The 25,743-nt window shown below is 33.0% G+C and overlaps 1 protein-coding gene across 4 annotated transcripts in view; it reads left to right on the top strand.

Moving 5' to 3' along the window:
• LOC106688273 (homeobox protein caupolican) overlaps nt 1-25,743 on the top strand; it is a 225,909-nt gene that overhangs the window by 181,658 nt on the left and 18,508 nt on the right. For all 4 annotated transcript variants that reach the window (XM_067048177.1, XM_067048176.1, XM_014432665.3 and 1 more), the window contains exon 5: nt 17,070-17,395. In XM_067048177.1, coding sequence (XP_066904278.1) covers nt 17,070-17,395 — 326 coding nt within the window. The remainder of the gene's footprint in view (nt 1-17,069; nt 17,396-25,743) is intronic.

Here is a 25,743-nt window from a genome sequence, read left to right as displayed (position 1 = left end):
TAATTTTGATAGTAGTGCTATAATATAATATGTTTGATGATATCAAAAATATTATTATTTTTTTCTTATGTATTTTTTTTTTCAGTTTGTGTTGAAAATAAATTCTTTTAGTAAGTTTCATTCTTTTGCTGTTGATGCCCTATAATGAATTCCAATTACCTATCAACATTATTGTTGGTAACTGAACTAGAGACTAAGCTGACAAAGATATTACTTTAAAATCTGGCTGAGTTTGTATAATTATATTCGGTAGGGAGACTTATTAACATAGGAATATCAATATTAGTGAGGTGCCGCCCTCGCTGGGCTATGAATACTAAACCAACACTGCTGAGTCGACAGCTTTAGGAAAATCTAACGCTTTGATTTATTGCTCCTTACGATGCTGGCAGGATACCCGACGTTCCACGTGTTATTCAATATTGAAAGTCACCCATATAATTAAGGATAGAAAGAATGAATTTCTGTGATAAGTTATAACCTTACTTTTTTACTTGGTTAATATTATGTCGTCACAATTTTAGGCGGCGTTGTTCCATTTGATTTCAAATACATTAATGAGTAATAAAAAAAAATTAAAATATAATTTATGATTTATAATTGATGTATATATAAATTATCCATAAAACTTATATAATAAATTAAATAAATTATGTCCAGGACACTCCTATATCATTAAAAATTAGATATAATAATTATTTATCATTTAAGTTGCAAAGTAAAAAAGAGTTATAATTAAAGTTGATTATAAAAAATATATGTGATAAAAAAATATATACATACCAATTAAATTGTGTTTCTTAATTTAATTAATATTTTTATAAATTACAAAGCCTATGCCATTTATTTTTGTTCTGTTTATTTATTATTTTTATTAAACAATTCCAAACATCACATCGTGTCAATTAATATATCAAGAAATTCAAGGAAGAAAGATACAGCCCAAACTTAAATTTAGAAGATATACTTAACTCTGCAATGGTAAAATTCACTACAATAACTATACAGTCACTATGCTATTTCGAGGGTTTATTTAATCGTTTGACTTGATGAAGTCTTAGGTAACGGATCTGTTCTAAAGGAATAAGTCGAATATTGTAAATCGATGCCCAAGGACTGTTTATCGTACTTCTAGGATATCAAAATAAATATATAATAATGAAATAAAAGATCAATCCATAGATATTTTTTTGTTGAGATAAGGATGGAAATTTTCGCGACTTAGGATAGCCTTGAACCTCGGCGCGCTTGTTTACCGAGAGGACGGCTGTGGGGGCGGCTGAGGAGGCGGGTTGTCACCTGGGGGCGTCAGGTTGCCATGGCTACGGGATCGATCCCGCGGGGGACATTATTGATGCGCTACTTCCAAACAAATAGTAGCACCATCTTCCTCCAAAGTGACAAATCAAAACAATTTGTCCAAGCCACGCCCCCTCCCTTGTCTCTGATTTGGATTGAGTGGTTCCCCAACCCAATGCTACTGATGTACTCCTATCTTCCCAATCCAAACAGTTGCAAAGGTTGTGAGTAGCGTTCATCTAGTTAAGGTAGACAATGTATAATATTTATTAACAACCGCAAACTACTGTTAACATGCGGTTGAGACGCGCAGGTATTGAGCATGAAATGATGTGAGATTAAAAACCTGTATTTAACTTCACAACAGTACATAAGTTCAAAGATGTTATGCAGGTGTATTGATATTTGTTGAATGCAGGGATACTGTCCATTTTTTAAAATTATATTTACATCACATTATAATGATCCATCAATTTTGGATTATTTATTACTATTTTAGAGTTTCAAATTTTTTTCTGTGTTGCAGTAATGTTGCAAAGGATGATTACAATTGTTTTGTATGTTCCATTTAAATATTGTAGTATAAAAGGTTGACTAGCGTAAGGCATTGTATTACTATAGTAATCTCACATTTCGACTCGGAAATACTATCTTAATTGATTAAATCATTAGTATACGGTATTGAACTGTTATTTTAGAAACCCTCAGAGGTACCATAGATTTTTTTTTTTACTAATCTCAAATAAAATATATATAAATAAATAATTTATTTTGTGGATAAAGTTTATTGTGTGGATATTAAGGTTTTCTCTTTCTCTCTTGGTTGGAGTTTATGAAAAATTAATTTATGCGATTGTTAAACAAAAAAATCTAGATTTTAAGTATATTAGGTAATTACTTTCATTATAATTGGCATGTATTTATATTGGCGCATAATAATATCTTCAAGAGTTCCTAATTGGTCCTTCAAAGTATCTCATTATTTTACTAATGAATTTTATTTTTACCATCTTTAGTTATGGTAAAATATCTGAGTCAAGCTAATAAATATCTTCTTGTTAACTATTTTTTACTACAAAAACTATTTTTTAAAACTAATGTATTACATTCTCAAACCTGTAATAATTTTGCATGCTCCTTAGCATTCATCGAAACTGTTTTGTAATTTTATAGAAGAAGTGCCAAGAGATATAATATGGAAATAACGATCCCTGTATATTTGTTTAAATATTGGCTTCTGCGTAGCCTGAAGAAAATTTTAGTTACAATATTTTCTCTACATAAAGTAATATAAAACAAGATATATGAGCAAATTTTCAGATTATTTATTTCCCCATTTTTTTAAATACTGAGCGGTCAGATCATCGATGACGCGTCACAGAAGTGAGGGGCCAGCCGACAAGGCAGTGAATGTAATTTGGCTCGCTCTCGATGAGCCTCGTCGAGCGGATTTGGTATCGAACGGTGTAGCGATTGTGTTCGTGCTCAACTTGCTATAATAAGGAGCTTAATCCGTTCTGCTTATTATACATGAGCCTTCCAATCCTTGTTTGTATAATAGAGACTCCACCGGGAAACAGAAAAAAGGAGGAGTACGCCTGTGTAAGGGGAGTATTATGTTAGATCCTTGTCTGCGATAGCTCAGCTCTGGGTTGACGTGTTTTCTGACCGAATCACGCCACTCCAGAGCACGTATTATTTCCAGAACACGGATCTCGTGCCCATTGTCGAGCAATTAGTCTTCCCTCTCGTCGGGACCCACTTTTTGGTACTTTAGGGTCGTATCCGACATATTTCTTACTCCGTATTCCTCAGAGAGTCACTGAACAATAACTCGCTACACTGGATCACATTGTACGCTGCTGGCAGGTAATTAAGGAGACCACCACAATAATTAGTCATAAAATGGCTGTAATTTATTTCACGTTGCCGACTGTGTCAGATTTTTCTTTATTAATCACCGACATAAAGCTTCAATGGTCTCTGGGAATTATCCCGGAGTAATTGGCTATAAATTACCTGTTCCGCTCCTTTGTTACAAATTGGATAGTGTAGTTAATGCAAAACGAGTGGATTCCATTGTACTAAAAATGAAATGATTTTTATTCTAGAGTGACGGATGTTTAGAGCTATGTAGACGCGGGTTCATTGGAGAAAGTTTTTCGCTAGACAATAATTGACTCTGTTAATAAATAGTATGTTTTGTTTGGAAGCTAAATTGAAATTTATTGCAAAGTTACTCCTTCAATGCATATGGATTGTATTCCTTAGGATATAGAAGTTTATCAAACACAATAAGTGACGAATAATTGTGTTATGCACTTATCAAAATTGGAGCATGGGTATTTTCCCTAACTTTCATTTTTTTTGTTTATATTCCTTCAGGTAATAAGATATTTGGGAATGTAGTAAGAGTTTCAATAATGATTTTAGATGAAACCTTATAATGAATATATAGGCACTATTCAAGGATTCCTAGATTATAACAAGGGGGTGCATTGTTCAGGTCGTGACATTTGAACTCAGAAAAGGTGAATGAAATCAAAATATTAAGAAAATTATAGTAATGCTTTATTTTTCATTACAATTATTTGCTTGAAAAAAATCTTTCCATTAAATTAATATTTTTTTTCACTTCTAGGGGGGACCGGGAGTCTGCCTCCCAATTCTTCGCTGGGTACGCCTTTGGTACTATTGATACTATACCATACTAAGTGAACAACATAGTCTTGCGCATAGGTCCTTGTTTAAACCCTACGCTGACATGCTAATTCATTTGTTAATAGAAAATTAGAGGTCTATCTCCATATAGGTTTTGTAAGTATGGTGGATATTTTATAGAGCTACTCCACCTCAACAAAATGATACCTAACATTAATTGGAGAAAAATCAGGTAGTCGAAGTTCTCACTACAATTTATGGTTGCCTAAGAGACATTGCAATTAATACCTTTAACTATAACTAGCTAATCACGGAACTGTTTTTTCATTATTATTATTTAAAGATGCAGAATTTCTTTTTATTCAAATATCAACGTATACTCAAAATATGGAATATTCGAATAGCACGGTCACTCAATCGGTTGGACGTGAGGTGCGGCCACAATGAGGTATGAAAAAGATATTTATTTTTGGGTATTGAGAAGGTGTTTGGGGTTAATATAGGGTCGAGATGTGGTGAGGAATTATGCATAAGGGGTAGACGGTGATTTGAGAGGGCAGGTAGGTGCGGAGGCGGCCAGATGTAAAATTCATGGGGTGGCTGGGGGTGGTTGGGGGTGGTATTGACCCCAGTTCCTAATCACTCTAGCCACTTAGCTCCCCTTGGAGAAGTCAATTTAAACCGGCATTATCCAATATTTATGATTCTCCACGGTCGGCCGCCTCCGGAGCCGCATATGCCCCGGGTATAAGCGCCACACACACACCCCTCGTATTAATACCCTATCCATTACGTCACCCCTCTCTCTTCCCCATCTGCCAATTATTATTTATATTAAACTGCCAAACTGCCACTGAGTGCCGTGAAAACTCCATGACGCATGTCACTCCGTCTGTGATAGACGGTTGCATATTAAAACCGGCTGAAATAGCTACTATTTGAATAAGCCAGCCAGGAAAAATTTCAACCTTAATTATCTTATTATTTTATTTTTATATGAGCTAAATAAATCCTTTTAAAAAACAAACAAATCAGTTCATTTTATGAGCATTTAGATTGAGCAAACATTTTAAGTCACTGCATCGATACTATGTTGCTGACAGGATACCTTGTAACGGTTTTAATGTCAGTTTGGTCGACTTTGATTGAAATTATCTGACAGGGCTTAGATTGTTATTTCTTAAAAATATTTCATTAAAGTAATTTTAATTTTGTGTATTGGAAATAATTAACCATCCCTTATTGTTAGTGGTAATGGAAACTAGATTAATTAAATAATTTGACAATTAACTAAAAGAGAAAATAAATGTTTTCGTGTAGTGATTGTTGTGACAACCATCAAAAGGTTCTGGACTATTGTCATAATAACCACGGATAGCGACCAATAAACGTACCAATAGCAAAGATTAACTATTTATTGATATTCTTTACCATTTTGTACCTTTTTTGACCGACCCCCGGATTATCTTTCAACAATTTATTACATATGGTCAACAAATGATATTCCAGTAGTAATAGATGGTTTTTACTTATCTAATGATGGAAATATCGTTTGGAGATATGAAGAATAAAGAAATTACCGTTCTGAAACAAGCAAGGGCAATTCTAACTCATAGCAGAGTAGTAAGTGGAAGGAGATGCGCGACGTGCACCAAATTTTTAATTAAGTTGAAGTATTTCAATGCGAGATCTATGATTTTTAAAACAGTTCAAACTTAGCAATGTGCTAAGCTTCCAATTGCTACAGCTCTTGTATATATTACAGTTATTATATATACATGTAAAGTACTTTTTAAATAGTTTAAATCGTCTTATAAACCTGAACAGAAGGAACAGTGTATTTTCAACATTTGCGAACATAACAGAAAATGATTTTGCTACAACAAAACAGAACAGAATATTACCTGTTCGGATTACGTATATCCCTGGCATCATCTGCTACTGCTTGGATAGCTCTGTTTTTTGTTTTTTTTTTTGTTTCAGAACCCCTTAATCTGAAGGAAAGCAAAGAAATAGAAACACACATATATAAATACAAATAAATATATAAATACATAATCTTTCGAAATAGCTACTTGTACTGTAGCGAGGGCTACATTTTAAGCAGTTTGTGTTGTAGTGTGATGGGCTACACTAAATTTTCGTGTCGTAGATCTAAAGTGTTGGGAAACACTTGAGCATTGTCTTTGCCTTGTAACTAAGGATTAACCTTACCTAATCTAAATATAGTGTGGCTCTGTTTCACAGGTATTATCTTTGTTTTTACAACTTCCACTGTTGCCATCTTATTGGAGCTGAAGAGGGTGTGAATGTCCTGAACAGCGGGTTGATATTACTTTTCATTTACTTTTATAAACTTGGGCACAGTTGGCAGTACAAAGAACTTGTGAAGTTCTTTAGGTTTCATCTTCTTCAGTGATGTAGACCTCACCATCGTCCGCAGTAATGTTTCCTGCAACTGTTGAAGTTGACGTTGCGTTCAGTCTCGAAGACGAGTGAAGTGTGGCACTCCGTATAAAGGAGCTGGTCTTAGGATGTTTTTATATTTTTAATCGTAACGAGAAAGCAGGTGATAGCAGTAGGTGATGAAGGCGGTACGTTTTTCTCCTTATCTGTTTAACTTTGTTATAGATAAGAGTAGATGAGTGAAATATCTTTCCAGCTTGATCCCTAGATAAACTATAGAATTCGATGGCGCTGGTGTGGTGTCCTCCACTCGGAAAGAGCGTGGTAATTTTGACTTCCTTTTCTACAGAGTAAATATCACATAGTCGGATTTATTTTTATGTTAAATTTCTGTCTGATATCCCTATATACTGTTTCGACGTGGCCCAGCGCTGTAGCGGCTCTGAGACTGGTGTTATAGATGGTGGCGACATATGCAGATACAGATGCTTTTCTGTAGTTCGTACCGTCTATAGAATCATAGCTGCCGCTGCATTTTAGTTGATGCCTCTCCATACCTCTGTTTGAAGTCTGATAAGATGATGTTCCATACTATGAATCATTCGAAGCAAGCCATTTGTATCCCGTTAAAAGTGTTATCTGAAAGCGGCATTTATTATGGTAGTTTGCTAAAAAGAATATGCTTAAGTATTCGAGAGTGCAGCGTGACTCATTGACGAGTGAGTCAGTGGGTGCTGAGACAAGGTGCAGCCTGGACCCCGCTACAAGGAAGAGCACTCCGTACTACTGAGATCCCCCAGCTGTTAATACAGCGCTAACAGCACTCATCGCTGTACATGAACCATTGTAAGGCAAGATATTAGTGTACTCATGGTGCAATGGTCTGCCCTAGCAGTGTTGAGGAGGTTATCAGCGCCCATGAATTCTTAAACGGTGTGGAGTGTGAAGATTCCATGCTGTAGGATTCACTTCGAAACCACAGGTGTTCGCTGGCTTAACCGATTTAGATCGGTATTTTTGACTGTCCCTGACTACAACCATTTTTACTTTTTAATACTATAAAAACCTAATGTTGTAGTAGTTACAGTTATTATTGAATAATTTTCATTCACTCATCAAGCAACAGATAGGTATTATGTAAATATTTATTGTTAAAACTGTTTTATTGATTATCTTACCTGATGTTTGAATGCCAGCATAAATACACAATAAAAGTGGCTCAAAATCTTTATTTAAGCTACTTAATTTTCATGTTTTTATCCGCTGAGTACCACACTTTGTGGGGGTGGGACTGGACCGTGAATTTTTAATTCCCGGTTTAGTAGTCCGCAGTCGCCAGTGGGTTGAGAACCATTATTTTAGAAAAACGGTTGGGCGATGTGGTGAGTTTCTCAGGATTTCGCTCAACCGTAATATTTCTACGTTTAGATTTTTCTCACTTGTTTCTAACCTGGCTTTTCCTTCTTTACCTAATAATCTTCCTAGGCGTCTGAAAAGAAGATGGCCTCGAGATCTTCTCTAGAAATGTTATTGGAGTTCTATCAGTGGGTAGATTCTCCACATGTTTTTATCATGTTACTATGTCCCCTTCAGCAAATTTACTTGTTGTATATATGTGTATACAGTTGTAAATATAAAAAAAAGAAGAAGACTTTTCTAGTCAAGAGTGCTCACGTTATAGAGCCTCGTTGTGGTCACATGCACTCTAAGTGTCACAGAGTCTATCCATGACTTATATAACAGAATAAATAGGTATCAACCACAGCAGGACTCAAACACGAGTTCGTGAGAGTATTTATATTGGAGTATTAACTGAATATTTTTATGCCTTCTTTACTCCCTCTCTTCCCAGCTATTATTTATTAAAAACGAATAGCCAAATAAGGATTTTTTTCTTATGGTTCTTTTGGAATTTAATTATCATTATTCCGACAATATATGGTGGATTTGTATGTTAAAAATATGGTTAATACTGTTCATTTAATTTTTGCATTGATTAGTTTTTCTTTCTTTGGCACATTTTTTTTACAATTAAACATAGGTTAAATTTTTTCCTACGTGGGTGGGCTCCCAATAGGTTAACAACCTATTATAGCCAGAGCGTTAAGGTTTATTAAATTGTTCCACCATGAAAGAAGTCAACCGTTACATTGCTCCTGTTCCAAATATACCAAGTTTTTTTTTAATTAAAGGATGTGAAAACTATTTATCTTTTTAATATATCAAACAAAACTTCACCATAGCATTTAAATAAATTACAGCTCAGTCGTTTTTTCTTGCAGCTTGTAATTGTGGATGGATACCCACGATTTTAGTAGTTAATTTAAAACATTCTTATGCTGATTTTTCCAAACAGTGTTTATTACTTTTTAAAATTTACAAATGAATTTCTTAGGAAAATAAATTAATAATAAATATTCCTTTAAGAAGTGGTAATTATTTATTTACGCTATGAATACAATCTGTGCTATATCAAACAGTTTTAAAAGTATAAATTGCAACTATTTTTTAAATTATTTCACATCTGGACATACGGAGCTTTGGGGCTCCACTAAACCATCGAATTTCTCTCGTATCCAATCTTTACAATCCAATATCGTTCGTAAAATCCTTAATGCTCCTCACTTTGTCACAAATCAATTTATCCATCAGTACCTCAATATCCCATATGTTGCCGATTTGGCCAGAACCAGATACCATTGCTTCCATGATAAACCACATTGGATAATCCACTTGTTTCTGACCTGGATTCTCCTTCATTACCTAATAATCCTCCTAGGCGTCAGAAAAGAAGATGGCCCCGAGTTCTTCTTCTCTAGTAACGTTATTGGAGTTCTATCAATGGGTAGAATGTCCACATGTTTGTATCATGTTATTTTATAACCAATAGCAATTTTACTTGTTGTATATAATTTTATACAGTTGTAAATAACAATAAATAAAAAATAATTTCATTCCTTTCAATGGAATCTTAGTGCCGAAAATTAAATGTCTATTTCAGATGAACTATTTTAGGTATTTAATCAATACCAATAAAATTTAAAAAATAACAATACACTAATATTTATTTACTGGAATATAACCTCGATGAAAAAAAAAAAAAGTATATATCATATATATTCATGATCAGTTAATGAGAAAAACTGGTTTATTATTCAAACCTGTATGCAAAAAAATGCAAAAGTAGGAATTACACTAATTGAAGTCCATCAATAACACAGGAAGAAAAGTAAACCGATAATGAGAACATGAGATAAAGTTAAGTGTCAGTTATTAAATATTTAATTCACAAAAGAGTTATAAAAATTCAATTTTGAATTAAATTACTATCACGCATACGTTAAATATTACGCATACCTTTTTAAACGTGGGCGAATATATCATTCAGATCAGTATATTTATTAAAACAGTGGGACATCTAGCTACCCCTGTGGTACACTCTCAGCGGGTACCCTTATTTCTGCTAGTGACTGGTAGCCTAAGGCTGTATATTAATTGTTAGACAAAGGAAGACAGGGCACCCATGCCCGTAACTCAGGCACCTGCCAGCTACAGGAAAAAATTCCCTACTTTTGGAGGGGGCCCGATGACAAAAAAGGTATTATCACGTAGGCTCGCGTGTGTCGATAAACGATGTAAATCTCCGAGCTGACTTGCTACCAACCGCTGGAATATCTGATACTGTCGCAGTGCTAGTTTTGTCTTTTAGTCCAAGAGTAACCAATCACTTCTGTCCCAGTACCTAAGGGCTGTATTTAAGGTTCCTGATCCGGATAGTTTTTTTTTAAGACATGTTATGAAAGATGACTTTTATTTACTTAGCCTAGCTTATCTGTCCCTCGATTTACTCTAATTTTACTCAGCACGATTTCCTTTACCATTAATTCTACTGCTTAGTGATATATTTTTTTTTACGTTTTTGGGTCCCAAAGACGTTGTTTCGCTACAATCACATGAAGAGTGGTAAAATATTGTAGCTTTCCGTTTTTTCCACTGTGTAACTCTGCATGCGCGTGAATACTGGAATAAAAATGTTTATGGTGCCGCAAGGATAGTAAGGTCAACAGGATGTTGATCCTCTGTGACGGATAACTCTTACATATCCCCACTCTAACCCTTCCTTTCCCTTTCCGTAACCCGCCGTAATCTAATCCCCTTTATAATTAATATAATTCTCCCTTTATAATTAAACAATGCAGATTTTTTAGAAATATTTAAGATAAAATAACACATTATTTCATGCTTTTTAATTATAATTATTGAGTTTGTATAACTATTACTTGCGATAAATGGGTCCTTCTTAATCTTAATGAAGGATTATGCGTAAAACTGAAAATATAAAGGGAGAAAGGTGAGATTTTTTGTTTTGTTTCCCCCCTAAATTGAAGATCTTCATATAGTATACGGACCGTATAATAATTTTTTGATTTGCTGATGAAAATTTTAAAAAAATATGTGTTGTAATATTTTTTCTATTAGTGTATTTAATTTATGCTTCCATTAATTACTACTTGAGTGGGGATTAAAGGAATGCCATTATGTAGGTTATTTTCCATCCGTACTCACCGAATTGGGTCGGTCAAATGTGATAGTTTTAGAATTTTATTAAACTTTGTTGAAGTTGATAGTTTCTTTCATATTTTATTCAAATTGAAGAAGTAGAACCAAGTTTAGGGCAATCTACAGTGCTAATCTGTTTTACCTCTGTTCATCGTCCTCATGCAGTGATTACAAGCCCGTTAAATGAAAATTGCCTGGGGAAGATTCATCAGCATGTTCGGTAACGAGAACAGAACCAAATTAGGATTTGTAATAACTAATTATTGTAAAAAAGACGGAACAAAACGCTGGCGCAACAACCCACATGATGAGAGGGCTACTGTTTTAAATTTCTAGATATAGGTTTCCATCTCCCATTAGAGACATTATTATCCTCCTAAGTAGAGGGCACGGTTTGTGGAGCGCCCTAATGGGCTAATTACTGGGACATTACACCCTCGGACGTGCCGAAGATCCAGAACGGAAGCTATCGGAGATGGGCGATATCTGGAGGAAGTGAGACATCTCGGGCTAATATCGGCTGATAACTGTAATCCTGGTGGTCCTTCCGTGTCTCTCCATTAGGGTCAATGTTAATTATGGGTCTCTACTCTACAACTAACAGCACGTGACAGTTAATTTACATCTGAATTCTTCCACAATCGGACTTGTGCGTCTTATTGCTGGCATAAATTTCAATTTTTTGAAATTATTAGATCTCAGTTTTGATAGCTGTTTGATAATTTGCCAAGATTATTTTATCCTAACCTTCATTTCCTTGTTTCTTACATTTTCCGATTTAAATGGCACTGATTAATGAATAGTTTGTTAAATGGTTAAACATGTGCGACAGAGTTCTGAAAAAGAAAATTTTTGGTTTTTAAGTTTTACATAATTTTTTTAATTTAATATATATTTATGATGACGTTACTTAAATGTTGAATAGTGTGTGCATAATAAACGGTTGGCATTCATAACTTAATGATTTGTTCAAGGAATATATATACTGACATATGTACCTACGATACAAATTTGTTCCTTCTAAACAGGTAACCGAACCAATACAATCTAAGTTCAAAAATATGCATACTCGCGAAAATGTTTGTTTGATTATCAATTTATTTGGTTCTGTATTATAAACATATTCCTATATTGATTTCATTGCTATAAGATAAAGCAAAATAAAAAAAATTTATTTTGTAATTTTATGTTAACAATTAAATTTTCATTTAGTGCATTGAATAATAACTAATAATACAATTGGTAATAACTAATTAGAGTAAGTCTTCATTTGTTACTTTTAAAGTTTGCTTCTAGAAACTATAATGTTACTTCGGAGTTTAATATATATATTTTTTATTATTAAATAATAATATTAGAACTATGCGCCTGATATAATATCTTCTTATATTATTTTTTGAGCTGGTGAAATTTGCTAGAACATAACATCGAGTTGACTTCAGCATTATCATTACTTTTTAAGATATAGCTCTTCGAAAATAGACTATTTTCCCCATTAAATAATTTTCCAATACTTTGTGAAATATCTTCAATACTATTCCTTCTATGAGAGCAATCATGGAGAATCAATTTGAAGTAAATTTAATCAACTTTGTTTAGGCTTAATGGTTTACTTAAAAACGGCATATGACCAAATGAATTTTGAGAGAAATACTGACACAAAAGTTGTCTTTATTAAATTTTCCTCACTCTTGATTGTCCAAAAATTATTAAATTTGGAGAAAAAGTTTTTCACTGGCTTCTAAAAATCCTTTATTTATTCCATGTACATTTCATTTTATTTTATTATGCTTTAATGTATTTTAATTGAATTCAAATATAATTATCGCTTGATGTAAATATAATATATGAGAGTTTAAATGTGACAGGAAATTATTTTATTTATTTATTTTTATTATTATTCAATTTTATTTATTTATTATTTATTGTACATAGTTCGATTATTTCTTTATCCTTCTGTTTGTATATATTTAGAGAGAGATTTTATTTATTTTCTATATATATTTATTTATTACTTTAATTTAGTATGAATGTAATCAGTTATCACTATTGCTTATTGGCCAACAATGTAGTGGCAGATTGTAATATTTATTAATAAATAATTCTAGAAAAAAACAAAGAATTATCGGTTGAATAGTTTTAAAGTTTTGGATGCAATCATTTCTTCGTGTTCTATACTCCCGGATTGAATTATTTATATAAATCATTACAACTGAATTTGTTTTCGTAATTTTTTCAATAACTAAGTGTTTCAATCTTTTGGTTATTTGTCATTTTTAAGAAAACCATTGAGCTTAAACCTTCTTTTATGACTTTAAAACTAAATTAACTAAATTTACTTCAAATTCATTCTACATTATTGTTACAAATATTTTTTCCAATATTTCACGTAATAAGATACAATTACATAAATTTTTAATTTAATTGGAAAAATGGTCTATTTTTTAAGAGTTGTATCTTAAAAAGTAATCTGCTGTAATATTTATCTTCTAAATAAAATTACAAAAAACATAAAAATATTCAGTAATCTTAATGATACAATTACAAAGTAACTATCTTCTTTACACCATACTACTTAGCTTTGTTTTGTAATTGTTGATTAAATCAGGTATGAAAGCTAATAAAGGCGAAACATTAGATGCCCTGGAGACAAAGTAACAAAGTAAGCATGAGTAGTACTTAGCTAGGGGGGAAGTAAGGCTATTATTGACCCTCGGTAATCCTCTGTCAGGGATTTCATCAACCCCTAAGGCTCAATCATTATCTCACTTCACGCCCAGCCACCCCATAATTGACAGTCTTTAATCCTTTCGGACAATTAATGGGGACTTATTTTAAATTCAATCGTTATCTTCTGACATGTATTTTTAAGGTGAGTAAATTATTTAAGTGATTGACTTAATTAACCATTAATGAATTTTTTAACTGAATTTTAAATGCTGGAAATTTTCCAATCTGTTTAGTGAGGCTACGATGGATTCACTTAACGAAAGGACTTACAGCGAGAAACCGTTAGATAATGCTCATTTGAACACATAACTTCGCACAGTCGCTTGAAAGTCTTATCTATGGTAGCTTTATCTGAGTCATAGAGTGCAGAAGTGGTGTTAGACAAACTTAGAATTTTGAAATAATTAAAAATTTCTATGACAGCTTTAGTAAGAAATAACTTTTTTTTATGAAAGGAATATGGTCCGGGTGCGGTAAAAAAAAAACTCAAATAGTAGAAATACACTATTTTAATGAGTTTGGCTCATTAAAATAGTATATTTCTACTATTTGAGTTTTTTTTTTTACCGCACCCGGACCATATTCCTTTCATCTTTACACACGGTCAACCAATAATCTTCCAACTTTTTTTTATCTTAATGCTAATCAGTCATATCATAACTAGCATATCTAAATATTTAAAAACATTTCAACAAGCTCAGTAATGAATTAAGTAATGTATATAAAATTACTTTTGATAAGGACAAATGACTTACGCCACTTTTGCTTTCAACGGTTCATTTAACGAAAAGAATTAGGATTGAATGACACCAGACGAATAACCTGATTGATCATTATATTATCTGATGTCAGTCCATTTCGAAGAATGTTGTGACATTTTCAGTCAAGTGTAGAAGCTGAACAAAATAAAGTCTTGAAACACCTTCACTAGAATACTAACGAGCCAATTCTAAATTCTCTTCCAATCCAAGTAAAAATTAAAAAAAGTCAGAATATTGACTAAAACTTCACTTTAAAAGTTAATGGTTATTATTAAAAAGCAAACTATAACTTATAAAGGGTATTGGGTTCAATAATTAAGAAGAAAATTCTATTTCTTCAACATCAATTCACAAAGAGTAACTGGAAAATCACCAGCATTTCTGAACCTTGAAGGACAGAAAAAAAATTGTTAAATAATAAATGGCTAATTACAACCCGTCTCTACAAACCGGCCCAAATCCGATTACCAAAATAGCATCTACGTGAAGGATTAATTATTTAATGTTGCTTAATTCTTAAATATTTCATTCGGGCGCTGGACCACGAATTCGGTTTAATTTTTAATGAAGTAATTGCATCAATATAATACAATTAAACGCGCATGAACATGCAAAGCTCATAATGACATCTACTTTTTTAACCGCAATCTTTTTCTTTCCTTTTTCTTTTATCTCCGTTGCATAATTGTAAATACTTTTCTAGATAACGAAATTATAGGTTTTTAGTAACCCATTATCACTTATGCTAAACCGTAATACAACTACATACGATTTCCATGTTCCTTTTCCGAGTTCCCAGGTCGTTGTATTTATTAAGGCCCGTTGTTATTTAATATTTATGAACTATGGCGTCTAGAATTTGTTTATTTTGAAATGATAAGCGAACAACTGTAGCAATTAGCAAGACATTATCTAGTTAGCATGGGCTGCCTTATCGTCTAGCCTAATTGCGACTAAAGTTATGAAAAGTTTACGGTCCAAGGTGGGCGGTTCTCAACGTTCCAGTGATCAGTTCCAGCTCCAAACCTGTCTGTATCAAAATCGGATCCTGTAGTCGCATGACATTTAATGTTTCATTTACCGGCCACCCCTAATTTAATGATATTATGACAGTTGGGCTCAGTGGCATTGTATACGAAGTGGGGGTTTATTAGAGTGGTGCGGTCATATGTCTGCCATGATGGCAGTTCTTTCCGGACAGATGGTCAATGGATCATAACCAACAAGAATTGTGCCGTTTGACGCTGACAACAACACTGGAAAATGGATTCCATTTACAATTTAGAATCAGTTTCAAATGATTTTACATAACACGTTTACTCAATTTATTATCTACCGATTTTAATCGACATTATCAATCACTCGTAGTAAATTATAATTATAATTCATAGGAACCTTTGCTGGACATTCTGACATTGGCGTGGTACTATATAGGTTCTCCTACATGCATGTATTAACTTTTAGTGAAGCGGTATGAATCTGTCTATATAAGGTATATGTAGAAGGCACAATACAAAATGGCATAACTAAATGCATTAAAATAGATTCATTATTTATTTCTACGAGACATTTTGGAATGTTTTTTGAAGTGTAAAGTCTCCTGCAGGTTTTGATAATGAAATTTCGTAGAAAATTTACAGCTTCATAAAATATATCTTTCATCTACATATCTATTATAATACAATCTGCCGCATTCAAGAGCAATGTATATTAGGGTTGTTGGCATCGTTCATAGCATATACACATATCAAAAATAAAATAAAACCTAACCAAAAAATTGTATTTTAAATAAAATGAATACAACTCGTGTATACAACCAAAAATTTAATTCCAAAATTTTAATTTCTTTCAATGCGTTCATAATTTTTGGAAAATTATGATATGTTAATTTCGAAACCCAAAAATTAAGAAAATTTTTCTTTCTTTCTTCTAATGTAATTTTATTTAAAACAAAATGGCGTTGCGTAAACCAAATGGCACAAATCAGACTCCACTAGTACTCTATTTGCCACACTAGCATTATCGAATGTATAAACTGATAAAATAGTTTCTGAGCATACTACTCGTAAGTTCAATGCGCTGATGTAAAGGAAGAAGTAGGGGAACTGACGTCAACATGGCTTTCGCTAGATCCTCATAAGAGCCATGTTGTTTAATCTGCAATACCTCAATGTATTCTAGTCATACTATTTTCCACGATAGAATCATTCATTAATAAAAAAAATGATTAACATTACTTCAAAGTAATATATTACCAACCAAGGGCCTCAGCTTTACCTTCATTCAGCTCGGGTAACTCAAGCTAAGCTAAGAATACGTAAGATATCCTATAAATCCAAAGTAAATGCTCTTTGGTAATAGTAAATATAGTTTTTATCTGTACGTCGAACATGACATACGCGTTGAAGTAAATTATTGAAGAAGAAAGCTCTAACGATGAATTCATCTTATAGCATCGAAAGAAAACTTTATTACTCGTATATTAAAAAATAAAATACAGAATTATAGAGACCTAACTTAGCTCTAGGATGGCATATATCAAGTTGAACACTTCCCCTCGAGTTGTTTGTTGTTTCTTGTGGACTATATAAGTATTCTATATATCTTATAATTTATTGTATTTTTGTATATTCAACATCTTAATTCTTTCAGGTATGGAGCGGGTTACGACCTCGCTGCGAGGCGGAAGAATGCCACACGAGAATCTACAGCCACACTCAAAGCGTGGCTAAACGAACACAAGAAGAACCCATACCCGACGAAAGGGGAGAAGATCATGTTGGCCATCATCACCAAGATGACACTGACCCAGGTCTCGACGTGGTTCGCCAACGCAAGGAGGAGGCTCAAGAAAGAGAACAAGATGACCTGGGAGCCGAAGAACAAGACGGATGATGATGATGAAGCTGCTCTCTCCGACTGCGAGGACAAGGATAAGGAAGATTGCGATCAGGACAAAGATCCCAGGATTCCGAAAGGTATGGTTAATAGTCTTACAGTTTTAACTTACAAATAATAGTATTATAAGTAATTGAGGAAGACTTGATGGCCGATTGCACTATACCCTATAGAGGCGAGTGTCCTATAATCCCTGGTTCAGATCGTTGTGGGTTTATTTTCCATCCGGGTCCGTAAAAACTGGACTCTACCTAGCCTGTATAAAGTGGGTACCCTTAATGGGGGGGATCTGGTAGTTGAACGTGAACATTAACAAATCATCTCCGTGTATAACCTTTGTTCAGGAAATAGTACTCCATTAGAAAGTTCATTAAGTGTTGTTGCGGTACTAATTTTCATTTTTCAATATTTTTTCAAACTAATCCCCACTATTTTAATTTTCACTATTAAAAGCTTCAATGGCCTTGATTATAACAAGGATTAGATAAATATTTTTTATGAAGTTTTTTAAAGTGTGAGTTTTAAATAATTTTTATATAGACAATTATAAGGTTAATGAAGACGAAACTTTAGCTAGTTAGGATATAAATTGGGGAACACCTCGATATTAACCAAACCTAACAATAAAAATAGTGTTATATCTAAAAATTATACTTTCAATAGATTATTTTGTATTTTTGGTCCAATGGTATCGTAATTAAAGAGGGAACACTTTTAGGGACATAGTACACTTATTTGAAGAGCCGGTAGAATGAGGATAGCAGCTAAAGGGCATTTGATTAGCTATAAAGCCGACGACTGGGTTATGCTAATGTCCAATGCCCTTACTTTGTCATGATAGCCTGGGTTGAATGGGGTAGCGCTCTGGAATCCGGCTAGGCGCTATCTCGAGGTAGAATCTAATACCAAGCGAGGGTAGTAGAAGCGGGAAAAAACTCTATTCAGGGGTTGAGTGTTTTCTCAGTCACTTTACGGGAAGAAAGGGATTTGTACCCCTTTAAGTAGCTTTTCTTTCTGATTCGAAATAAGTGAAGTTTTAATGAAATATCCAGTGTTACCCATCCGAATCCTTCTAAATAAGTATTTGTTTTGTAGATAACATCGGTTAATGTGACCGCCTCAATTGAAATTTTAAATCTATTTTGAAATATTACTCAATGAATTTGAATATATTGGAAGTACAACATTTTAAATAATATCTAGATGATTGAATTACTGAAATAAATTTGTAAAACGCCCCAGGGAACCATACTCATTTTTATCATTGGCTGAATATAAAAAATAGCCTATAAAGAATAAATTAACATGATATAAAACTTGATAGTTTAAAATAAACATTTGGTAAAAAAAAGGAGGAGGGGGGGGGGTTTAAATGGGAACATAGACTTTAGGAAGATATTAATAATGTGAACAAATTCAGACTTATGAAATTAGAAATTATGTAACTTTAAAACTATTTGTAAAAAATACCTTTATGAAATTTTCTGATCTTCATTGTTATATTCCAGGATTACTGAAAATTTGAGTAAATAGAAAAGTTATGTGATGAGGTTTGAAAAGGTATGGGGTAGCCCAATTGCCTATTGGGCTCATAATCTTTGAAAAGAGAGTGCCTCACTACCCGCAGTTCACGTATTTCCGTCTTGTGGAACGAACTCCAGTGTCTTGAAATTTTGGGCTTGTCTGTTTAAGTTGAATCCTGGATTAGTTATTATTTTGACTAATAAGTGACGTAGACTGATTTGTTATATTTTTCTTTTGAATTTCTTTATTGCACTAAGATAATCATTTCTGATTTAGCTAATTTTTTGGATTGCTTTTTCGGTTTAGATGCTACGGAATCATTCAAATCTATTATCAGAGTCGTGCTAGATTATAGATTGGAAACCGTGGTCGTTATCAAAGGTCAAATTAGCAACTTTGAAATGGTGCCGTTACGAATTTGGGGAATGGATGGGTTGAAATTTCTTTCGTGACGGACCAATGGAAAAGTTAACCTTTCACACAGGCTGGAATTAACTGGTAACTTGAAGGATATACCGTCCGTCTTGCCTAGTTCTAGTACATCAGAACGCTAAGCCAAATAAACAAACAAATCATGCATTAGAATTTACTGCAACATATTAACGACACTGTAAGGTAAAAGATATATGTCAGGTAGTTTATCAAATCAGATTGACTGTTATGCAGCCTGTGCAAGTCTGTCCGTTTCGATTATGAACCAAATGGAAACACTAAATTACGGCGTTTCGACGAGTGGATTTGTCGATTCAATCTGTAACGATAGAGGCAACAACCGTGAGCTAGGTTTGGAAATTTAGCGTTGTCAGTCGGACAGAGGGAGGGGGGGGGCTCGATGTAATTTGATCAGTAAAGTCCGAAGCTGTCAGCGAATTTAACCACTCAATTGAAGGAGTGGACCGAAAAATGATTTAGCCCGCGGAGCAATAAATGTCAGCGGAGGCGGCATCTATCAGAGCGGACCTAAATGTGGACAGGGGCCATCCATTACATCCTCCACTCCCAGCCATACATCTTGTCCTTCGCTCTATGTTTACTCTCCGGGTCCTATTTATTTAGACTGGGTATACATCATTTATTGTAATTGGTCATCGCCGGTCTATTGGAGTGCCACGACAGATACATAGAGGATAGATAGTATTAATCTATTAAGACAGGTCGATTCATTTTAATGTTAGACGATTTAGGAAATCCAAACACTTGCTATAAATGAATATTTTCATACAATGTCAGAATGATCGGTCTAATATTTTCACTACAAAAATTTATTAAAGCACTTATTTAATAAAGCATAAATGAATATTAGTATTATCCCAACAATACTTGGAATCCGATCTCCAAAGCAGAGTGGATATTGACTTTATTTATTCAGTGAAGCCATGAATCTGGACCTTCCCATTCTCAATAGCATAAAGCCAGATTATGTTTTGAATAGCATCGTTTTAACTAGCCTCGTCAAAGAAAAATAGATTAAGGAACTTTTAAAATATAATAACAATATTACTTGTTCCTGTTAATTTCACTTCTGTTGTTAGAATTGCGTATTGAATTAGTAGGAAACTTTGAGCTGTTTGAGTTTAAATTTTTCCTACTACTTTCTTATGCCTGAAACATTATATTTGTTTACCTCTAATTGGCCTTTTTAACAAAAAAATGTAGCTCCTAACAATAACCTAATATATTAAATAGTTTATAATTTAACCATGTTTAATTAGAAAGTTAGAAATTTTGAATAAAATGTGGCAGAATATCAAAAATAAAAACTTCTATCTGAACAGTTTTCAACAAATATTTAATATTAGTAATAAAATTTGGAAATATTTGCCTTAAAATTCTTTTTTTTAAATTTTTATTTCTTAGTAAGCCTAATTAGTGGGGTGCGGGTAGCGGCGGGATAAGGTCTGTGGCTACTAACTCCAAGGACCCAGTTGGAATCCGGCCTCTTGCGGGTTTTGGAGCCCTCCTTGGGTCCATCCAGCCTCCTAAATTGGGTACCCTTAAATGTGTAAAATCTGGCGGTTGAGCGTGATTATGACCAAATCACCTCCTCACAGCCGTTGGTCAAGTAACAGTACTTCCTTACAAAGTACTGAATCCCTGACCCTTCATGGGTTGTAGCGGTACAGATTTAATTAATTTTTAGTAAGCTGACCGCAAAATAGTGATGATACGAATATGCTCGCATAAAAACACGCACTCACACTTGTTCTATTCTAAATTCCCTTTATCTGTAATTTATACAACAAAAATACCTCATAGATTCGAATGTTTTAATGTAGCGACACGGACTTCCGTAATTCTGTTTGTATATTCATGATCATGTTATAAATGCCATAATTATTTTTCCCGTCCAATTATAAATGCAACACCGAAATTCATTTGCGGGCGTTACTTTATTATTGAGTGTCAACATTTGTTATCGTTTTTATTTGTTTGGTTGGTTAAATGTTTATTGAAAGCAACAATGATAGTTTTAAATTACAGAGGTCGCAGACCAGATAATTTCAGTTTTATTCGATGAATATTTAGAAGAAAAAACTTCCCTATATGTTATATATACGAAATAATTTAAATTTTGAAACACCTAAAATATATTTTTACGTATACAAATATAAAAGTTTACTTGGGATTGTTTAGTTTGCAATAATAAAAGTTTTATTTTAATGTTTGAAAAAAAATGAAGTGCTGATGCAAATAGTGATTTAATAGTGGAAACAAAATTTTACAGATATATTTCATTACTTTTCTTATAAACTTGTACTTTAAGAATCTGTAAATGACTACTTATTTTAGATAAAACGTAGATGGGGATATAATATCTGTTGTGTCTTAGTCTAGTCGTGAAGAATTTGGCATTGACCTTTGTGATCGTTGACACTATTGCGTATTTTAATTTGCAAATCACTCCAATTGTTCTGGCTGATAAAGAAAATTTTCAAAGAACAGCGCTTTGATAAGCTGCACTTTCTGCTCGCATTGCGCGTACACCTTAGCGCGGTGTGAAACCTAGCAGAGTCTGTAACTTATCTTCAGTGATATTCGCCGTTATCAGAATACATTCAATACTTAGTCAGGATTTTTAGAATTCCATTGCAATTATATTATTCAGTGTATACGGTAGTCATAACAATAAGCCAAACCCACAGTTTTACCATTTCCCGCAAGTCCTAAATATCGACAAACACTTGGTAAACAAAGTAATAACGATCGGTATTCACAGACTTGTGTTTACCATGTAGGCAAACATAGTGAAAGTCGATTATTAATTTCGGTGTAAATAATTTTTATAAAAAATAAAAAAAATAATAATAATTAAAGAAAACGTAAATATCGGTAAAGAATATTATAAGTTTTTTTTTCAGTCGTCTCATAGGAAACAAAACTAGATTTGAAAAGCTAAGTCTATATAAGCATACAGATAGTATCATTTAAATAATTAAATAAAAATTTAAAAAAACTTTACCGATATTTAGGTAAAGAATATATTTAAATTCATAGAAATTGTACTCATAAACCAATTAATTCAATTTTTTTTAGTTTGAATGTATATTTTAGCTATAAATCAAATTAATATTACATTAATTTTAATTATCAAGATTTTTTAATAATTTATTCTCGTGTTAATTTCAACAAGCATTAATTAATATCTAGTAATAATATCCATAAATTAATTAATATTGTTATGTTTAATCATCACTATGTCTTTTTTGTCCTAAATTAATAATCTGAGAGGTTAAAAATGTTATTTGTATTAACCACTTTCACGTTTAACCGATATACAGTTAAGAGTAATGGCATTCAGACATTTAATTTCAATATTCATTCTCATTTATTATTGAAAATTATTAGAAGTACGAAAATGGTGAATATAATCGAAAATCAATGTTTAAAAATTAAAAAACATAGAGAGCACAAGTGTCTATCTGCTGGCAGCTCTCAAACAATGCTCAGAAGAAACGCGTGGACTCATAACTAGAGCTTGAGGAAAAGCTCTGTTTTATTCGTCGAAGAAAAACGATACCAGAGTAAATGTAGTCAATCCAACTGCCACTTCCGCACGTGGAAACTTATCTTGGTTCCTCTAATGTTTACACCTCTATACACATCTCGTTTTGGTTATTATGTAGTAGACACTGTTACTGTTCTTTTCTTTTCACGGCCGAAGGTGTTCCATATTTTGCGGGAAGGATCCCAAGCGGTGGAAGGTGGATGGTGGTAATTAGAGGTTGCCCACGAAGCGTGGCGAGGGGCGGGGGATGATCGCATGGGAAGCGGCAATAGCCCGCAACAATGGCAGCTATCTAGGAGGCATCTCTATCGTTAGCTCCTTCCGTCAGCCACTCCGATCCGCTCAATATAAATCAGGTAATGGCCGATCTGGATGGCAGATAATTTCTATATCGAGGCCGCCCCTGTTTTACAACACAAACTGTCGCTTTTGTCTTTATTGTTGATCGGGACAAAACGGTGAGCTCCAACACGAATACTATAATGTCACTAGTGATGTTTGACTTGAGTACTGTATGGCCGTTTAATATAAACATGGAAGGACACTGATGGAATCTCAAAGTACCCGTCAACATGCCAGCTTCTATGGCATCATCAAGTTTTTTTTTAATTTTTATTTAATTATTTAAAGGATTGGTTCTGTATGCCTATATAATTTACTTAGCCTTTCAAGTCTGGTTTTGTTTCCTATGAGACGACTGATACAAAAAACATTGCACCGTTGAGATATCAGTTGTAAGTTTTGTCTATTACTTTTCATAATAATTCGATATCAGTATTTATTAAAATATATTGTGTGAGTCCTCATTTCTATAATAAGGTATAAATAAATTATATTGTATAGTGAATAGTATTAATGAACAGAGACAAGATTATGAGGCTGGCGGTCAGGATAAACACAAAAGTGTGTATTTATTTTTTGGCGATGTTCATCCCGCATTGCACCACTTATTCAGGGTGATAGAAGCAATACTGAGAGGATTAATCTCTGGCAACAATGATCAAGGAATTATTCTCCGCTTAATGATTCTATAGTCATTACTCCATGAATGATTGTCATTTCATTCAATAATTATTTTTTAATTATATTCTTGTGATACGTTTGACCGCCTTCTTGTCTCAATGATTAATAATATTAATTTTGTTGATGTTTAATAATTGTCGACACCATCTATAATCAAAGGATATTTCCAAAATTAAAGCTATCATTGATTGGCTCAACGCTTCAAACTGATTCCCACTCTTTTATATTAGGATGAATTGTCTTATGAACTATCAAATAATCTGTTTATGAGAATTATTGTCGGAAATAATGACTAATGTCCAAATAAAATAATTGTTATGCTGATGGTTTTTATGGTAACTTTTACTATTACCTTCTGATATGTTTATTTTTTAAGGTCGATTATTTTAACAGCCTTAGATAAATATTTATATTATCAATATTTTTATATTTATTGTTTTGAGCGTCTATTCCTAATAAGTATCGAATTGCATACAAAGGCTGAGCACACGTCTCTCAGCGGAACACAATCATTACAAGAGTTGATTCGGAGAACAGTGGTCCAATCAGCCAGAGCAGACGAGCGTTGGCCATATGAGACAAATTTTCTGTGACCCCACGTGGCATGGTAGTTAAACGTCAATCATACAGTTTGCTAGACAAATCCTTGACTTCACGGTTGGCTGGCTGGGGTCAAACAGGGGTAGCCCTTCTGTCCCTTTGTGCTCTATTCATTTACCTCTGTGACGAATTCCAATGTATGGTTTATAACAACAAAATTGTATTGACTATTAGTATTTGATTTATATTTTTATTAATATTGATCAATAATGGAAAGTTATCTCAGAATAATTAAAGTTATAACAGCAACAATCGATAAGTGTTAGATAGCTTTAACATGAACGTACTTAATTTATTTTCAAGAAGTGTAGAAAATCATGTCAACTCCTTTCATAGAAAAGAATACAAACCTTTTTTTTATTACCGTCTTATCTACTGAAAAAAATTATTTCCTGTTAGCACACTTGAATTTAATTTAAATTGTTTTGTTTAGTCAGATATAACTGGTCGCATACCTAAAAAAAAGAGGTGACCCAAGCTTTCTGCACGCAACGGACCCAAACTATCTACCTTAAAATGCATTTATATATTTATTGTAATTTCTTCTTGATAAAACGTAGAGGGTTAGAGAAAAAAAGTCTATATTTAAATACATTTATTAGTCCATTAATTTAGAATTTCTGAATATTTCTACTGTCGTTCTTATGATCGAAAATTTTTTATTTTTCAAAATAGAAATATGATTTTAAGTTTGTGCATTATAATATTTATGAGAAAACTTCTGTAATATTCCTCTTTATAGAAATCATTTGTACTCTAATAGCACAGAAATTATCTTTATTTTAGCGAGGTATACTATGTATAGATTTAGTCTAAAAGATAGGTGTGGCAACATGTAAATGCCAATTTTTGTCATTTTCAAACTCTTATCGACTCTTAACTTGAAGTTTCATCTCCCTATGATTAAAGATTGATAATTTATTATAGAAAATAGCTGTTTTTTATTTAATTATGTAATAATAATTTATAATTTTATTTAAGCTTTCGGTTAAATTTTTGTAAATAAAATAAATAGATGTTTATCATTTCTATACTTGTTGGGTAACATAGTGGGCGACTTATCTTGATAAAGTGTTATCGATAACAGCATGAGGTCTAGGCAAAAGGATACAGGATATATTTTGGATAAATTTAGAAAATCTTTAAGTATGAATAATCCTACTAAGTTCTAAATGTCATTTCAGGAAATCATTCCCTTTATTTTATTTCTTTATTATTTATGTCATTGGAACATTTTCATGTAAAAACATTTACGGAATCAGCACCAATCAAAAA

The sequence above is a fragment of the Halyomorpha halys genome, unplaced genomic scaffold, assembly GCF_000696795.3.
Source record: "Halyomorpha halys isolate HHAL.00 unplaced genomic scaffold, Hhal_1.1 Scaffold1096.1, whole genome shotgun sequence".
Taxonomy (NCBI): Eukaryota; Metazoa; Arthropoda; class Insecta; order Hemiptera; family Pentatomidae; genus Halyomorpha; species Halyomorpha halys.
Note: the sequence above shows the minus strand (reverse complement) of the source record. Positions and strands in the feature narration are given on the sequence as shown.